We start from the raw sequence: 20,409 nt of genomic DNA, 5'->3' as shown, positions 1-20,409 counted from the left end.
CTTACTAAAAAAAAATTAATTTAGACTTAAGTGTACCATTTGTCGATTCAAAGGAAGATAATAAATGGTAAATCAATTTGTATCAAAGGTAGGTAGATTTCATTAGATTTTATCAAGCAGGATCAACAAATATTAGTGAATTGTTTGAGAACAATTAGTTTGACAACAATGTGTGTGACATTGCAACCATTAGCCCATATAATACTACCATCGGAATTTACAAATAAAGACAAAACCTTTGCATCTTAACCATAGTCAACTAAGATGCCATTTAATTCTAGTCAAACACAATGCCACATTATGCCTACTAAGTTATTGCCATTCTGTTCAATGTCAATTATATATATATATATATATATATATATATATATAACTCTTACCTACGATAAAATGCTTAATTACATTTAAAAAAATCAATAAAAAAAAGTTAAACAAATATTCATATAACTTATTTTACAATTTTATTATTATTGGAAGTACTTTTTACAACTATCACAATATTAAATATTTTATTTAAACTAAATAACAAGGAACACTAACTATATAATTTTGTTTTATACTTAACCTAATAATTAAACATTTAATATATAAAATTATTTGCTTTCATATGTATTACTAATTAAATGCATCACTCAAATTTTATTTTTAAAAATTACATATTTAATTATTATTTTATTAAAACTAATTTTTAGAAATATTTTTTTAATATCAATGATGGCCGGAAAATAATTCAATTAAATGAGTATAATACAAAATGGGTTACTATGTCTAATGACGGTCTTGGTAAAACCACATTCCATTCCATTCCCTACCTCGATCTCCGCATTAGGCTGGCCAGTACAATAGATTGATATAACACGTAACACACTCAACACAATGGAAAGTACAAAGTAGGAGACATTTCCGGCGGCAAAATGCCTGGGACAATCAGTGATGAACCAAACTCCGCTTAGGTAAACGGAGAAGGAGAGGTGGGCCCGAGTAGCCACGAAAGCATATCTGCAATCGGGATAAGGGTTGCCGCAGGAATGAATGACCTCGGATTTGATTTCAGGTTAGCCAATAACTTTTGCCAAAATGCCCAATTGTCCTCTCAAGTTGTAAATGCTATTCATGAAGTGAGCGCTGGGAAAGGTACGACGAATTGATGGATGACGCATACGCCACTCCGTCAAATATTTGACATCACTAATGAATGCCCTCCGATTTGCCGTTCCTATTAATTCAATTCATGGGTACGACTTGTTGGGGATCGAAGGCTTTTTGTTTACACTGGGATTGGAACTGTGAACATGTCGCAAGCAGCAACTAAAACGTTGCCAAATACCTTCTACGAGAAAAAATGGGTGAACGAGACAGGTAAAAGATAATCTCAATTTCCATGCAGTTTTTGTTGTTGTCGTGGGTAGGTTTTTCAGAGATTTTATCTGACCTATTATTGGTGCAGGAGGATTTGTGGAGCGAGATACCTTGAGTTTCTTAAACATGACCGGCGATAAATACATAGCAGCAAATTCACCTCCAACAATGGAGGTGAGGAGGGGATACTGGCAACTGAGGCAGGGAATGAATATATGCGGTGTCTGTGACAACATGGACTGTTCAGTATTTGGGAGTTGTGTGACCCTGCAAGTGGAAGGTGGTGGATTAGGGTTCGGTACTTTTGATGTGAGAAAGGAAATGCCATCCCGTTTTGTCTGCCCCCAGTGTATGAAAGCATGTAATAGTAAGACTGTAAGTTGCAGTTTTTACAGATGCAGGTGGAAGTACGAGGGTGTGGCATTAGAGTGGGATGGGAGTCATTTTGCTTGCGTGAAGAAGAGTGGAGGTGGTGTGGCCAATATGACCATTGCCTATCTCTCCTGCAACACTGCTAATTCGTGGACAAAATGGACAAAACTCAAGATTGTGGTGGAAGATATTAAAGATTGTGAACTTGTGAAGCTCTATTCCTCGTCTTCGGACAACTCAGGATCCAAATCATCGTCGGAGGAGGAAGAGGACATGGACGACTAGGGATCGTGGTGGTGGTCGTCAGAGGACTGTTTCTCCTGAAACGTTTTTCCTTCTCTTAGCACAGTAAGATTCAAAACAACCGTTAGAGTATATATGGAAACGGACTCCTGAAACACGTTATATAATCATTTTGAATGGTACTTTGTAACTACTTATTTGTGAGATTTTGTGCTTTATACACTGGTCAGGTTTTTGTGTCTTCATCTAAGTGGGACATTTAATATAGTCTCTAATATTAATTTAGACTCATTGTAAAATAGTTTTAAACAGTTCAATTTTGTGTGTTTAAAGAAACTTAGTGATGCAATGTTTTAAAGATCTGATTTTTTTAACTGATAAATTACTTTCAGAAATTATAAGTTTTATTATTTAGCTTAAATTTTTATGTGCATATATAAATTAGTTAGGCCTTGCGTCGGCCATAAGCCAATTTTCTTGTATTATACACCAAGAAACTGCGCGGTCACTGCCCCTTTTTCATATGAATGTAAGAAAGATTGTTATTAAATCGCCAGGGTACCGGCACGAGTTTTTTTCTCCATTTGGCATTACTGTTAATTTTGAGTTAAAAAAATTAATGTTTTCGAAACCCAGTGAAAGTTTAAGGGTTTCTACCTCTGTGTAAATTTATATAAAATCGACACAGTACGCTCCATGTTTATTACTGGGGTATTCTTGATGTGATTCATTTGTTATTATTTACTGGTGAATTTTTCTTGGGTTGTAACCCTGACGGTTAATTTTTTAGGAAGGAATTTTTTTTCACTACCTATCTTTACGGTAATTCACTTATATTCAGATACCAATTTACCATTGCATTTTACAAGAAGTTTATGTAATTGAGTCGTTTGGATAATTCGGTGCTTCTTACTCTTTTTGCGGTATATGAAATGTATTTCCATCTTTCTGCTTATATTATATGGATTAATTTTTGCTCCAATTAACTTATATTGGGAGACCATTAGATTGTTCTTTACCTGTAAGTAGCCTCTACTATTTGTGTGTTTATACTAATTACTCCTTTACCGGATCCTTGTAATGGTGAACTATTTGTCAATTATTTGTCAATTTTCTAAGACTTACCTTTCCATGTTGTTTAGGACTTACTCCATGGAACCATAGGTCTAACTTGACCATAAAATTACTAGAGTCAGTTTTATTTTTAATTTGTTTTTTATAGGTCTAACTTGACCATAAAATTAATAGAGTCAGTTTTATTTTTAATTTATTTTTTAATTGATAACAGATTATGCATGATCTTTAATGCAATTCCACTTTTAACATTATTTAATCGGCAACAATCATGCTCATCTTTAAAAATTTCCAATTTTTATATATTTGTTTTATATTGGAATGTTTCTTAAAATATAATTAATTTATGTTTTTATATGAGATCTAATTTTGGTTGGAAAATAGAATTTATATCTTCTATATAAGAAGTAATTGGTTAGAAAATAATTAAAATAATAAATTACTTGCAAGAATTTTATAAAAGTTTAATATTCAAATGAAAGATCAAAACATGTTTTGATCATCATTAGTAACCCTAAAACTAAATCCATATAAATGACCACATAAAATGTATAATTATAATAACTCTTTCTTTTAAAAATTATTTTTCATTATTTTTTTCACAAATATCATGATAAATATTACATTCAAGGCATTCAATTCCTGAAGGCTTTTTGATCCGGTGGAAATGTTATTTAAAATCAAAAGTTCCCCTCCATTCTTTGTGTTGGAGGATATATATTTGTGAAAAGCTTTCACATCACATGAGAATGTGATTTAAAATCAATATTACTTCTCTTTTTAGCAGGTGCTTATGCAGGGACAAGAACTCTTTATAGATCTGTATTAAGAACCATCAATCTACCCGGATCATCGACTTAAAATCAATATTATTGCAACATTCTTCGTGTAGGAGGGTGTATATCCGTGTTCACATGTTAAGGGGAAAAACAAGTTGGTTCAGAGAGAAAAGCGCGGGGAGTGGATCCAGTTAGGCTGAGAGAGAGAAAGGGGAATGGATCCTGATCAGTGGACCCGTATCCGGGTCTTTGTTCTCCCGCCATAAATGGATAATGATGAAGGGGCCCTTTATGGCCAAGATCTATGGCTCTACGAATTACCGCCTGAGATAACGTCAGAAGAGTGGGGAGATTCTGTTTGTGCAGAAACCCTTGCAATGATACTATCCAGTAGATCGATTGAGTTAAACGGATTGAGAATTGAATCTTCTTATGACGCTAGCCGTATCGGAGCGGCCATGTTAAGGGGAAAAACAATTAATATATATGGCATAATTTTGTTTGGATGGTAAATTTTTTTCCATAATCTAGTTAGAAAATTTTCAAAATTTGATTACTTGAGTGTTCGAATCACTTTTTTGATGGTGGAAATGAATTTAGCACCATTAGAAACATCTATGGCACCCAAATGCCTTTTTTGATGGTGGAAACGACTTTAGCACCATTAGAAACATCTATGGCACCCAAATTCTTGAAACTTGACAGCCTACCTCAGCGTTCCAAAAATTTCAGCTAGATTTTATCAAAATCTTGGTACAACTTCCATTATTTTAAAGTGAAATTATGCCATGGTTAGACTTGTCTATTAATTTTTATTTTTATTATTAATATTTTAAAATTAAAATTTTTAAAATATTGTCTTGTGAGGTAACTCCTCAAAACAAATTGTGTTTTTTGCATTAAGGTTGATTATAGATATATACATAGATATATGCATGGAGAAAGAGACTCTTAGGGTTTGTTCAAACTTAATCTTCAACGGTTGGGTAAACTGGAACGTGAACAGTCATCAAGAAGATGAATTGATCCGTCCATTTTATGTATATAAACAATAGTTGTCTAATGAAATAATCAGTCAGTTTTCTTCTGCCCATTTTGGAGTTACCCTGGCCTGACATGGTATCAGAGCGCAGGTCCCAGATTCCTTGTAACTCCCATCTCTGTTCTGAGCGCTCCTCTGTCCTGAGCGCTGCTCTGTTCTAAGCGCTGCATCCGTCCAGAGTGTTATTAATTCTCTGCGCATCATTGATTGTCTGCGCCTCATTGATTCTCTGCGCATCATTGATTGTCTGCGCCTCATTGATTCTCTGCGCATCCGTTTTGCTGCCTCTCCACACCGTATACCTTGCTGCCATTGCGCACAGTTATCTTTTGACATTCATAACCTTTACAAAAATCCATCAGGAAGTTTAACAATTTACGATATTCCCCGCAGCAATCTTGAATCGTTAAAACTTACAGCTGATTCCTGAAGGCAATTTCGAGTTCCTCGTGCTGCCTCGAAAACCCTCTCTGGTTAATACTTCCTTGCTCCACAAGCGCTTGTTTGACCTCGTTGTTTCCAGGGAAAACCACTGCCTATCGACCCGATTGTCGGTACCAACAATTTGAACGTGGTGAGACCACGACATTGTGGCTCCTTTGAAGCATTCCTGTATGACCTCATCGTGAGCCGGACCAAAGTTCACACTCCGTGATTCCTCTCGGCGAAATACAGTTAGTCTACGGGCTCCCTTAATGGCGTCGAGGCTGGCTAAGTAGAGCTCCACTTCCTCGTACACCTCGTTTGAATTGACTCCATAATTCCCATTGAACTGTGGAATCTCAAGTTCGTAATTGGTATTGGAACGTTCCTGAAAGAGGAACAACCATCTATTCAGCGACCGACGATTTGCTGCAGAAATGGCAGAAGAGGTCGGAGAAGGATTCGCATTGCAGAAGAGGACTGTATAAGCTGTGGGAGAGCAAACCGGTTACATCAAACAAATCCAACAACTCGATAGTGCTGCCACCGACAAATGCACAACGTAGAATTAAGATCGAAATGTGATGTTGGTGGTTCACCTTTTGAATAGATCCCTGTACGTGATGGAACGACTTTCAAGAGAGCTGGGGACTGTAATGATTTAGCGCAGAGCAGAATCGTTTGTCCAGAGAACGCCAAGAGTTGTTTGGCATCTACGATAAGAAGAGCAGATCTCCGAATTTGTTTCTGCCCGCGTAGGTCTTGGATTTTGATTTGAATGCCTATAATATTGCACAATTTTTGATCATTTGAATGGTAATGCTGCTTTGAAAAGTTAAAGCATTAAAGTGATATATTGAAGTGATCCCTTGCGCATTTTTCAAAACATAGTAGTATTGCAGTGATATGTACAATGAAATGCTGATGCTTTTAGCAAAATATTAGAGGGATTTGAAGGCTGTAGCGTAAGGATTTTTTTAGCAGAAGTAATTTTTTACAGAATGCATTCAATCATCTCTATGGTAGGAATAGTTCTCACTGGCAAGGAGAACTATTCTGAATGATCTCGGAGGGTGAAACACACCCTCATCTACAATGAGTTGTGAAAAGGAGTGTGTGTCGGAGAAGAATACAAAGACCCGATGCAGCCTACATTAGATAAAGAACTTGTCATTTGGGAAAACAAGAACAGCAAAGCCTATGCATTGATCGCAACATTTGTAAATGAAGAAGTAAGTTGTCATATTTCATCCTATTCCACTGCCTTTGAAGCTTTACAAAAGCTGAAAGAACTCTATGATTCACATTCTGCACTTGAAGTTGTTCAGCTCATGATTAAACTCTTCACTCTTGAACTGAAAAATAATGATCCTCTTGCTCTTGCATCTGAAATAAAGTCTATAATGCATGATATTAAATCCACTAAGGTTGAGCTGGATATCTCTCTTATTGCCTTTCTCAAAGCACTCTATCCTACTTACTCCAATTATCTTGAGTCATTACAAGCAAATGGAAATCTTAAAGATATAACCTTTGACTCTCTTGTGAAAAAGTTTGCTGAAAGAGAAAAAGCCTTTGGAAAGAAGACAGTCCCTGAATCTTCTGAAGAGACTGTTTGCCTTGCTCATAAAGAAAAGCATCCTACTCAAGATTCTACAAGAGGAAGAGGTGGACGAAGAGGAAGAGGAAGATACTTCAGAGGCAGGGGGGGCAGACATTCTCAAGGAGAAAAGGCAGATCTGCATTGCATTCGCTGCAAACGAAATGGATCACATGATGCTTCTACATGCAAGCTACCATGGGACAAAATTGAGCAGAGAAGAAATCAGCAGAAAGGTAAAACTGATGATACAGACAAAGGTAAAGCACCTGAATCCGCTCACTATATTGAGGCACAATGTAACATTGGAGTAAATGAAGATTTGTTTAATGCTTCACTTGCTTCTTCGAAAAATGATTGGTTGCTTGATTCAGGAGCAACTTGTCATATGACTCATAGGAAAGATTTTTTTGAAGATTTCACTGAAAATGTTGATGGAGCAGTATACTTTGCAGATCAGTCAAAAATCAAGCCATCAGGGCTTGGCACAATCAGGCTTAAACTGCCTGGTCTTCCAGACTTTCTTCTGGATCATGTTCTATATCTCCCACAGCTCAAGAGAAACTTGCTGTCCTTGGTCCACATCCGCCAGCAAGGTCACTCCATTCATATGTTTGATGGAAAGCTTGAGGTAAGAAAGACATCTGACCACTCACTTGTCATGAGGGGAATAGAAGAAGAAAGACTTCTTAAACTGCAAGGAACCTCTGCTCATGCACAACATTTCTCATATATTTCTCATCATGAAGAAGGTACACTTCCGTCAAGTTTATTATGGCATGCTAGATTTGGACATTTAAACTATGATAGTCTCCGCTTGTTGAAGAAAAATGGTGTTGTTGGTTTGCCTACCATTCCTAGAAAACATAAGCAATGTGATGCTTGCATTCTAAAACAGTCTTTTCATGATTCACATTCAAGAGCACATAGGAAGCTTGAACTCATTCATTCAGATTTATGTGGTCCAATGCCTGTTCCTTCTGCAAATGGAAATAAATATATCATGACATTTATTGATGATTACACCAGAATGTGTTGGGTTTATTTATTGAAGAACAAATCTGATGCTTTTCAAACATTCAAGAATTTTCATAAGTGGATTGAAAATGATGCACAATCTCATATTGGGTCTATTCGCACTGATAATGGAAAAGAATATATATCAAATGAATTTGAAAACTATCTTCGCCAACATGGGATCAAACATCAAACAACTGTACCTTATAATCCCCAACAGAATGGTGTAGCAGAAAGAATGAATAAAACAATCTTGAATATGGTACGATCCATGCTTTTCTTCAAAAATGTAAAGATAATGTTTTGGGCTGATGCTGTTTTATGTGCTGCATATATAAAGAATAGATGTCCATCTAGTGCTATAAGAAACAAGACTCCTTATGAATTGTGGTATGGACATGTTCATTCGGTAAAACATCTCAGGATTTTTGGTTCCCCCTGTTATGCTTTAATACCAAAGGTACATAGAAACAAACTTGGTGCTAGAAGTCGTAAATGTATCTTCCTGGGGTATTCAAACACTTCTAAAGCATACCGTCTCTATGATGAAGTAAATAAAAAGTTTGTTGTATCTAGAGATGTCATTTTTCTTGAATCATCCAAATCTGACAGTGTTGTTGAGCGGCAACTTGATCGCTTGGATAGATTCACAAAAACAAAATCATTTCAAGAGTTTGATAATCAGATTCCACATCTTAAAGGGGGGATTCCTATACTAGATCAACATGTGGAATCTTCTTCTGAAGAACAATCTCCCTTGCATGAAACTCCAACACCGGATGATCCTTTAAGTGATGTAATTGATAGAATTGGGAGACTCAATCTTGATTCAGTCCCAACTCAATCAACAGAGCAGCCTGGACCATCTCAGAAAGGTCCCTCAAAGTGGCTGACAAAGACACTTGAAAGTGTTCATCCTGATGAAATTGGAAAAATAGGAACCAGAAATACAAACCGACAAGATGGAGGTGATGTAGATAACTCTAATTCACCTGTTGATATGGATGTTACTTATGATTGTGAATTGAACTTGTCTACAGATTTTGAACCAACTTCCTTCAAAGAAGCTGCTTCTCATGATGAATGGAAAGAAGCGATGCAGAAGGAGTATGATGCCCTCATAAAGAATGGCACTTGGAAGCTGGTTGATCCTCCATTCGGAACCAAACCAATTCGCTGCAAGTGGGTCTACAAGAACAAGTACAAAGCTGATGGCTCACTTGACAAGCACAAAGCTAGGCTTGTGGAAAAAGGTTTTGCACAGAAGGAAGGGGTTGATTATGAGGAAACTTTTGCCCCCACAGCAAAATGGGCCACCATCCGAACACTCTTTGCACTAGCTGCTCAGAACGGTTGGAAAGTCCATCAAATGGATGTAAAAACTGCATTCTTGAATGGAGATCTAAAAGAAAATGTTTTTATGTCCCAGCCTGAAGGATTTGCTGTGAAAGGACATGAACATAAAGTATGCAAACTTGTGAAGCCCTTGTATGGCCTCAAACAAGCACCACGAGCCTGGTATGAAAAACTAACTGAGCATCTTCTGAAACTCAACTTCAAACATTTTGATCTTGATGATGCAACTTTATTTGTCAAGAAAGTTGGCAAAACAGTTGTATATCTTGTGGTATATGTAGATGATCTTTTAATGACAGGGAACAATGAAAGCTATATTGCATCCATAAAGAAAGAATTAGGAAAAAGTTTTGAAATGACTGATTTGGGCTATGTTCATTACTATCTTGGCATTGAAGTAACCTAACATCCAAAATCCATATTTCTTTCTCAAAAGAAATACATTGGAGATTTGTTAAACAGATTTGGCATGACAGAGTGCAATCTTCTTTCTACTCCAATGGAATAAAACTTGAAGCTCACATCTATTGAAGGAAAGGAATTTGAGGATGCAACAAAGTATAGACAGCTTGTAGGAAGTCTCATCTACCTCACTACTACCAGACCAGACATTTCATTTGCTGTTGGAATCCTCTCCAGGTTTATGCAAAAGCCTTGTGAGGGACATTGGTCTGCTGCAAAAAGAGTTCTAAGGTACTTGAAGGGAACTCAAGACCTTGGAATCAAGTATACACAGGTGGACGACTTCAGCTTGATTGGATACTCTGATTCAAACTTCGATGGAGACAAAGAAACTGGGGTATCTACTTCAGGGTATGCTATGAGTCTTGGATCAGGAGCTGTCTCCTGGAGATCACGCAAACAATCAGTTCCAGCAGATTCCACAACAGAAGCAGAATACGTGGCAGCAGCTGAAGCAACGAAAGAAATTGTGTGGCTCAGGAAAATTCTTGAAGATTTGCAGGTAAAACAAGTACAATCAACTCCACTCATGATTGATAACACCTCTGCAATAAAGTTGGCCAAGAACCCAAAGTTCCATGATCGTACTAAGCACATCAATACTAAATATCATCTGATCCGACATCATGTTGAGGCCAAAACAATCCATCTCCGTCATTGTTCCACAAATGAGCAAATTGCAGACATCTTCACCAAAGCGCTTGGAAGAGAAAAGCTTGAAAGATTCAGAACGATGCTTGGACTCACCAACATCCCTTCAGATTAAGGGGGGGAATGTTCACACCTAATCTTCAACGGTTGGGTACACTGGAATGTGAACAGTCATCAAGAAGATGAACTGATCCGTCCATTTTATGTATATAAACAATAGTTGTCTAATGAAATAATCAGTCAGTTTTCTTCTGCCCATTTTGGAGTTACTCTGGCCTGACAGAGTTCATCTCCCCATGCCTTTTCATATTCCAATTTTCCTTATTTTTTATTTATACTATTTTATATGGATTTATCTAATCCCAAAGATTAGGTGTCAACATTTTTCTTCTTAATTTGAAGGGATATTGGTGAGTCAAAACATTGTTCTGAATTTTTCAAACTTTTATTTTCCAAGCGTTTTGGTGAAGATGTTTGCAATCTGCTCATTTGTGGAACAATGGCGTAAGTGAATTATTTTGCCCTCAACATGATGTCGGATCAGAGGTTATTTTGTATTGATATGCTTTGTTTAATCATGGAACTTTGGGTTTTTGGCCAACTTTATCGCAGAAGTGTTGACAATCATGAGAGGAGTTGAATGCACTTGTTTTTCCTATAGATCTTCTAGAATTTTGTTGAGCCACATAATTACCTTTGTTGCTTCAATTGTTGCCACATATTCTGCTTTTGTTGTGGAATCTGCTAGAACTGATTGTTTGCGTGACCTCCGGGGGACGACTCTTGATCCAAGACTCATAGCATTACTTGATGTAGGTACCCCAGTTTTTTTATCTCAATCGAAGTTTAGATCATAGTATCCAATCAAGTTGAAACCACCCACTGGTATATACTTAAGTTCAAAGTCTTGAGTTCCCTTAAAGTACTTTAAAAATATTTTCGCAGCAAACCAATGTAACAACAAATGAAATGTCTGGTTTGGTAGTAGTCAGGTAATTGAGACGTCTTGAAAGTTGTTTATACTTTGTTGCATCCTCAAATTGTTTTCTTTCAGTGGATATGAACTTAGTTCTGTTCCATTGGACTAGTTAAAGAATTGCACTCATCCATGCCACAAACTTTTTCAACAGATTTCCAATGATTTTTTTTTAGAGAGGAATATAAACTTTGGATGTTGAGTTTTTTCAATACCAAGATAGTAGTGAACATACCCCAAGTGTGTCATTCCAAAACTTTTTTTCAATTCCTTTTTTGTGGGTGCAATATAGTCTCATTGTTCCCTGTCATCAAAAGATTCATCTACATACACCACAAGATATACAATTGTTTTGTCAACTTTATTGACAAACAAAGTTGCGTCATCAAGATCATAATGTTTGAAGTTGAGTTTTAGAAGATGTTTAGTTAATTTCTCGTATCAGGTTCGTGGTGTTTGCTTGAAGCCATACAAGGATTTTATAAGCTTGCATATTTTATGTCCTTGATCCTTCACAACGAATCGTTTTGGTTGGGACATAAAAACATTTTCTTTGAGATCTCCATTTAAGAAAGTAGTTTTTACATCTATTTGATGGATTTTCCAATCGTTTTGTGTTGCCAAGGCAAAGAGTCTTTGGATAGTAGCCCATTTTGTTGTGGGAGAAAAAGTCTCCTCATAGTCGACCCCTTCTTTTTGTGCAAAACCTTTTGCCACAATCTCGTCTTTGTGTTTGTCAAGTGTGCCATCAGCGTTATACTTGTTCTTGTAGATCCACTTGCAACGTATCAATTTTGTTCCCAATGGAGGATAAACGAGCATCCAGGTTCTGTTTTTTATCAAGGCATCATATTCTTTCTGCATCGCTTCTTTCCATTCATCATGAGAAGCGACTTAGTTGAAGGAAGCTAGTTCAAAATCTGTAGACAAATTTAGTTCACAATCATTAGAGACATCCATATCAACAGGTGAGAATCAGAATCGTCTACATCACCTCCATTGTCTGGTTGAGCTTCTTGTTCCTGTCTTTCTAACCTCATCAAGATGAATACTTTCAAGTGTCTTTGTCAGTGATTTTGGAGGACCTTTCTGAGATGGACCACGTTGCTCAGTTCATTGAGTTGGGGCTGAATCAAGATTCAGTCTCTCAATTTTGTTAATCACATCACTCAAAGTGTCATCAATGGTTAGAGCTTAATGTGGGGAAGACAGTGCTTCAAAAGAAGATTCTACAGATTGTTCGAGTATAGGAGTCTCCCCTTCAAGATGTGGAATCTCATTATCAAATTCTTGAAAATATTTTACATGTTTGAATTTATCTAAACGATCAAGGTGTCGCTCAACAAGATTGTCAATCTTGGATGATTCAAGAAATATCACATATTTAGATACTACACATTTCTTATTAACTTTATCATAAAGATGATATTCTTTGTAGGGATTTGAGTACCCCATGAAGATACACTTGCGACTCCTTGCACCAAGTGTGTTTCTTTGTTCCTTAGGTATCAAGGCATAACAGTGGGAACCAAAGACCCTGAGATGCTTTACTGAAGAAATGTGGCCACGTACCACATTTCATAGCGAGTGTTGCTTTTAATAGCATTATATGGACACCTATTATTTACATGCACATCACATAGAACTCCATTGGCTTGAAACATCAATTTAACATTTTTGAAAAACATCATGGAAGGTACAGTGTTTAAAATTGTCTCGTTCATTCTTTCAACGACTCTGTTCTGTTGGGGATTATAAGGCACAGTGGTTTGATGTTTGATCCCATGTTGGCGAAGATAGTTTTCAAATTCATTTGAAGTGTATTCTTTTCCATTATCAATGCAAATAGAACCAATATGAGATTGTGCATCATTTTCAATCTATACATGAAAATTCTTTAATGTTTCAAAAACATCAGGTTGTTCTTTAATAAATAAACCCAACACATTCTAGTGTAGTCATCAATAAATGTCATCATATATTTATTTCCATTTGTAGAAGGAACAAGCATTGGGCCACATAAGTCTGAATGAATAATTTCATTTTTTCTATGTGCTTTGGAATGTGAATCATGAAAACATTGTTTGTTGTTCTTTCCTAAGATACAAGCATCACATTGTTTAAGTTTCCTAGGAATTGTAGGCAAACTAGTGACACCATTTTTCTTCAACATACAAAGGTTGTCATAATTCAAGTGTCAAAATCTAGCATGCCATAAAATACTTGATGGAAATGTACCTTTATCATAATGAGAACCGTATGAGAAGTTTTCTGCACGAGAAGAGGTTCCTTGCAGCTTCATAAGTCCTCCTTCTATCCCTGTCATGACAAGTGAGCGATCTAAGGTTTTTCCTACCTCAACCTTGCTATCAAACATATGAATGAAGTGTCTTTGTTGGTGGTTGTGGACCAAAGACAACAAGTTTCTCCTCAGCGCCAGGATATATATAACATCATGTAGAAAAAAGTTTGGAGGACTAGGCAATTTGAGCCTGATGGTGCCAAGCCCTGATCAAGCAACTAATTATTTTTTCCAAGAAGCAAGTTAAGCATTAAACAAGTCTTAAGTTACTCAATTATTACAATGTGTCACAACATAGTGAGTGGATTTGGGTGCTTTACCTTTCCCTTTGTCATTGGTTTTACCTTTGCCTTCATTTCTTTACTGCTTAATGTTGTCTCAAGAGAACTTACATGTGGATGAATCATGTCCATCTCTATTGCATTGTATGCAATGAAGATCAGAGTTTTCTCCTTGGAATTGTGTGCCCCCCTGCCTTTAAAATTTCTTCATCATCTTCGGCCACCTATTCCTCTAGAATAATCTTGTGCATGATTATTCTCCCTATATATAAGACACATAGCTGTTATAGACATTTTTGTGCCTTACAGCATTGAGCATGAAATGTCCATAATCCAAGGGATCCAAAGTCCCTAAAAGAGTTGTTCCTGCCCCTAAAGGAACAAGGTCAACCAATGACAGCTTCTCCCAGAAGTTCTCCACCAAAAACCACTCAGAAACAGTCAATTCAGGATCAATTCAGAGGCTCCACTAGCTGCCTGCATTGAAATGCAGAGGCTACACTGGCTAGGTGCACTGCAACGCAGGTGGAAGCACTACCAGGGTGCGCTGAGCGGGAAATGACAAATGGCAAGTTCATTCAACGAGGTGGAAAGACCATGGAAGCTTCCAGAATCTTCTCCAATGACACTTGCCTCAATGAATTCGACTAGTGATGAGTAAGAGGCTCTCAACCTCAAAGTGGAAGCAAGAACTGACAGAGAGAAGCCACAAGTCAAAACATAAGCTGACTCATCCTCTCTGCTTACATCTATATATGGATCTCTCACCCAGAGGTTCAGGAGGCTGGAATTTTGTACTTTGCAGAGAATTGCTGTTGGTTTGAGATTGAGATTAGCACATTGGGTGATTTATGCTTTGTTGGAGGAGAGGAAGGGATTCCTTTGCTGGGAGGTAGATGCTGGATCGGAACTCACTTGGTTGTATCTCCTCTTGGACTTTCTTATTCTATCAATAAACTATTTGAGTTTCTCCTACATGCTGTGTATCAATGATGTTTTGTTATGCTTACATGTTTAGCTTAATCTGATCTTCAGCTTTTTATGAATGTATATCTGTATCTTCGTGTAGTTTCTCTCTCTTGTGATCTTCCAGGAATTCGGTGAAGCTGGGCCGGTGAAGGAGCAAGGAGCTGAGAGCCACTGAAGAGAGGAGTGATTGGATCAACAAACTAGCAGAAGACACAGGTTAGTTACATCCTTTCTCCTCATTTACATTTCATAAAGAAGAAATACTCAAATAAGTTTCCTTGTTTGTTGCTAAGGCACTATCACACCTTAGAGTGGGATAGGGGCATTCCGAATGGATACTTTTCCCAACAACAAATTGGCGACTCCGCTGGGGAGAGTATCTTGTTAGTTTATTTGTGTTTCTATTGTTGTTCTTCTCATAAACTCAGGAGTGCCGAATCGAAATGCATTTGCCATTTTCAAATGCAAAGTAGAGATCTGTTACTCTAGTCCATTCACTGGGCCTGTTTTTATGATCTGAACAAATTGATCCACAAGTGCTCTAACAGCCCTTTGTGATAGATCTTAGTCCTCCTTTAAATCATCCTCCTAATTGTACCTAATTGATAGCTTTTATCCGGCCAAAAACTGTAGATTAAACTGCAAACCGTGACCCAGAACCCAGAGACAATTCTCGTTTCTGCTTCAGCGCAGACTCTGTGAAGAGGTTCTGCATTTCAACGCAGGTCCCGTGAAGGATACCTGCGCTGAAGTTCAGTTTCTCTGTGCTGAGGGTGCGCTGATCAGCCCTTGCCTTGTGCAGCTGTGGTTCCCTGCTTCCTTTTGCTCAGTTTTATCTCTGTTTTTTGCAGCCTGTTATCAGTCAGTGTACCTATCTGAAACCCCTTTTCTTTGCCTCAATTCTGCCTCAGTTGTATAAAGAAACTGTATTTGTTCTTTGTGTATTTGTTACATCATTTGTAGTTTCCCATTACAAAAGTAAACTAGTCATACTGTCGCCCTTAGATCTAGACCTGTCGTAAGTGTCGTTTTGATCTTAGGAGTGAGTTTGTTTGCTGTTCATAGTTGATTACGCTTTTACTTTTGTCTTTTGGTTTGAATTTATGCATTTCTAGTGTCGAAACAAGTGTTTACTTCAAAATCATAAAGTGTCGTAATCGTCTTTTTGTTTTCAAAAAGAAACTTGTTTATGTTTTCACTTGAAATCGAATTCAAATTTGTACAACAGCTTTCTTTTTAGGCATCAATATTAAGAAAGCGAAAACAAATACATGCATATGTGCATTTGCATTCTGACAGTTTGTATGTTGATTTAGGAAAAGTGCATTTACAGTGTGCTCTATGCTCTTTGAGAAAAGATTGTGTCTTTCTTTTCCCCTTGTAGCTAGGATTTTCATTGTTGAAAAGATATAAAAGCTTGCTTATCATCTTTAGACTGCATTTAGGAATTGTATCATACATCTCGTGGTGATCCAAAAAGGCAAACTTCTAAGAAAGATCAACCTAAAATAAATTGAATGAACTTAACAACGCTTTGTAACTTAACGCACAACATAGAGGTCTAGGCTAGAGACGTGTTCCGGCGTCGTAAAACTTGGTGACTGTCGATCTCGCTGATGGTTGGGTGATTCCTCGTGAGAGACGATAGCGCTAGTACGGATTGTGCTCCCACGTACCGTCGAGTATATATTGGGAGACCCCTATAGGAATAAAACCTTTATCCATAGGAAGCTGTGTCGGCCGCCCTACTGATCGCAATGCAGTGAACACAGCATTCGGGAAGATTGACCGCCCGTACCTTAAAAAGTATTCTGCGGTTTTGCGAAAAGTTTGGCACACCCTCTACCTAGAACTCCAAAGCAGTTCCTTTTGGCCTTTTTCAAACTCTATAACGGAAAAAGTCCATCCGAGCATTTGTCACTTCAGGCTCGTTAAAACATCGAAGGAGACTAGAGTCATCTTTTGCTTTTTCTCGACTCTTTAAAATTGAAAAAGCAAGTTGTGTCTAAGCGTCGTTAAAATTTATTTTAAACGGAATATTCATACCCTTTTTTTCCTGCGTTGATCTTTAGGTTGAGAAAATGGAGCCCACCAACCAAGGAATTCCCCTTAGTGGAAATCCTAGTCCCTTCTCCTCTTGGGGAGATGTTGGTGCGCTCCATATGGCCACATTGTCGCTTCCAGGACTGACAATTGGCTTGCCGGCCTGGCTCTTCTCAACCAATGTCGTTCAAAACACCACTATTCCTGAACAGTCGAATCAACAGTTAGACCAGTCCAGAGTTACCCACCAGCCTTCTACTTCCTCTAATTTTTCCTCTCCTCCTTCCTCTTCGCTTGACGGAACTGGTAAAACAAAAAACCAAGTTCCTAAGGAGAAGAAGGAAAAGAAGAAGAAAGAGAAGAAGAAGAAGGAGCCAAAAGCGACTGGGGGCAAACAAGTGTCGTCTGACAAAAATCCACACACAGCACTGACTAGGTCTAAATCGCCATGTGTCATATGCAAGGGAGACCATTTCCACAGAGATTGTCCCTGCATCCCTCGGATACTAAGGGACTGGTCTCCCCGTTTGCACAATCCGGTGGCATCAACCTCTGATAGCCATGTTGAATGCACACCGTCAACTAGCGAAAGTGAAGTCCTTGGACAAAAAGGGAGAGCTAGATCTCCCTGTAGACTGTGCGAAGGCAATCACACCATCCACCGTTGTCCCTTCTTAGACGAAGCGAGAAGAGTTTTGGATGATCGTCCGGTTTCACCGTTACGACTTCCTCCTGGATATAAAAAACTCTTGCCGAGTCCTTCGTTAGTTGAAAATCCAGCTGGCCCGCTCAAGTGGTCAGCTGAAGCGCCGGTCATTGAAGATGAACCAGCTGAATCCATACCCGACGAAAGTCAAAAGGTCGAAGCGGCAGTTGACCCGGTCTTGCCTTCAGAGGATTTATCTTCGAATGATACAGTCACTGAAGAGGATAAAGATGACACCATCCAAATTCTCTTCATCAACACAGACTCCGATGAGCACGGGGGCAATCCCCCCATTCCTTTATCGCAGGAAGGGAGTTCGTCAGAGCGATACCAGGCCGTCTACTCGGTCCCACCACCAAGCAACCTAGTTGTCTCCTTCAACTGGAACCAACTAGGCAGACCCCGTTTGCCAGCAAGCATACCATTCAGAATTATCGTCCAAATATACAGAATGATCATGGCTGGCACCATCATTGATGAGGGGGCATCTGTGAGTATCCTTTCCTCTATTTCTTGGAAAGCGCTTGGTTCGCCAGCACTTTTGCCTGTAATGAGAATTCTAACAGGCTTTGATAAAGGAACCAGTGGACCTTTAGGGATCCTCCCCAATGTGCCTATCACATTGAAAGGGAAGACCGTTCAAATGAACGTGATGGTCGTTCAAGGACCCCTGGATTATAACCTACTCCTTGGACGAGACTATATATATTGCATGGGAGCCATCGTCTCCTCACTCTTTAGAGTAATGTGTTTTCCGCACGAAGGAAGAGTGGTCAAGCTTGTGGACCAGCTTTCATTTCCTGGATCACGCATCGCAAATAGTCATATACCATCCCTAAATGGTCTCTTCACGCAAGAAATGTCTCAACCCACGGTCCGTCCTCCCGATGAGCGCGAGTAATTTGGAAGGATATGACTGGAACCCAGGGGGCATGCGTCCTGGTCTACTTCGGCAGGAAAAATTTGGGTATAGGGTAGGTTTCCGCTGGAGAATATGACTAGTCTGTACCCCGTCCGTCTTGGAAGAGGGGTTATTCTAGAATAAGATTCTTTTGTCAAAGTTATGTGTTTGGCGCTCGTTGTCACTCACCTTTGTCTATCTCGGTAGACATCGCCGAAGAAGTGTTTTGTTTGCTGCGCAAATGAGACAATCTTTGGTAACCTGAAAGAGGTAGGCCTTTCCTGGTAGAACAAATGTTTTATCTGCAAATTGAGAGGTAACCTTGAAATCGTACTTTATACCTGGGGGCATGCAAACCTTTTGGAGTGCAAGCAAAGAGCGATTATTTATCTGTTTTTTGGGTTAGTCGTTTCCTAACTTGCATAAAGAAAGGATTCCGGAGCAAAGCTTTGTAAGGCGCAAGCTCCATAAAAAATGGCATCTTACATGAGACATTCTTATCATATGACTGGATTAATCGAGCAGTTTTAGCACATAGTTCATGCTCGTTAAAAAATAAACATAAGACCGAGCAGTGTTTTTCCGCGTTTAAGCTCGTTAAAAAATGAACTACCCTCCGGTAAATAACCACCGTGAATGTAACATTATCAGCCACTAAAGCCTTGGTCGTGTTTGCACCGTCACCTCCACTTTTCCATTGGCCGATCATTCACCTCCATATTGATTGTTTACCCATTTTGAGGAACAGCTGCGAAGAGTGATTTCACTAGCCATCCTTGTGACACTGCCGTGATTGGAAAATTCCAACCCTTACCTGGAATCAGCTGCTACCCGTTTTATCACTCGTTCCTCAAAAGACGAGTCTTCTTTAAGCTCTTTTCATCTGACTCGTAAAATATGAAAAGATTGCCGAGTTTTGGCCTTCCAGCTCGTTAAAGCGACCGGAAGTGCTATCCATCCTTTAGATTTTAATCTTTTTGGACCTGAGGGATTATTGCACAAAAAGATCGAGCGCTTGTTTTGTTCGGCTCGTTAAAACTATCGAAAATTCATCCCTTCTGTATTGTTTTATACTTTTTCGGACTTAAGGGATTAGATGACGAAAAAAGACTTTCGGAGTTGACTTTACGTACCTTTTCAGACTCTCTAAAAATGAAAAGGACCGAGTTATCTTTGTCGTTAGACTCATTAAAAACATTAAATAGCGACAAACTTGTCTTTAGACGAGAACGAGTTTCACTATCGCTAGGCTCGTTAAAACATAGCGATGGGTTTGCCCGAAGGGCAAATTATAGAACAAGCATATGTTATCCTCCTCAAGCTTGACAAAAATAAAGAGGTACTGGTCAGCAATGACTGGGGAAAAATTGGGAAGAAACTCAAAGAACTTTATTGGTAGCAAGTCGCTCTTGAACATGACACTTCCACTCTGTGCCTGAGTCGGGTTGGGTTGTTTCATTCACCTGTCACATTGCCATGGTCTCACCATACCATCCACCTTTGGGGTAAATGCTACCAATCCATCACACAAGTGTCGTCGATATGTTCAAGAGAAGTCATCCAGAGAAGTCAACCGTGTCCCATCCACTACCATACATTATCCTTCATTCTTTCATGACCGCCACCCTGAACCGTATATCATCAGATCGTTTTCACCTCCATCAAAATCATTTGCTCCGTTCCGTGTCACTGATGTGGGATACATCAAGGCCCTCCTTTGACGGATCACTTCTTGTCGACATCAGCTCATTATCCAAGAAGTTGATCTAGGAACACCCCCTTCAGTACTTTGAAGCTTGCATGCTTCAATGGCAAGTTTTTCACTTCCGGCGACAGGTATACATCAATGACCT

At 38.6% G+C, this 20,409-nt stretch overlaps 1 protein-coding gene across 1 annotated transcript; it reads left to right on the top strand.

Moving 5' to 3' along the window:
- Positions 1-1,248: 1,248 nt before the first annotated feature.
- LOC149186015 (uncharacterized) lies at positions 1,249-2,124 on the top strand. Its single transcript, XM_089412543.1, has 2 exons — positions 1,249-1,359; positions 1,448-2,124. Exons 1-2 carry the CDS (start codon positions 1,293-1,295, stop codon positions 2,014-2,016), a joined length of 636 nt encoding a protein of 211 aa, XP_089268669.1. The 5' UTR covers positions 1,249-1,292; the 3' UTR covers positions 2,017-2,124.
- Positions 2,125-20,409: the final 18,285 nt, after the last annotated feature.

The sequence above is a fragment of the Pinus tabuliformis genome, chromosome 3_1 (genome assembly GCF_031772625.1).
Source record: "Pinus tabuliformis cultivar Carrire ecotype Pingquan chromosome 3_1, CPIR1, whole genome shotgun sequence".
Classification (NCBI taxonomy): Eukaryota; Viridiplantae; Streptophyta; class Pinopsida; order Pinales; family Pinaceae; genus Pinus; species Pinus tabuliformis.
The sequence above is the reverse complement of the archived record's forward strand: the minus strand, read 5'-3'. Positions and strand labels throughout refer to the sequence as shown.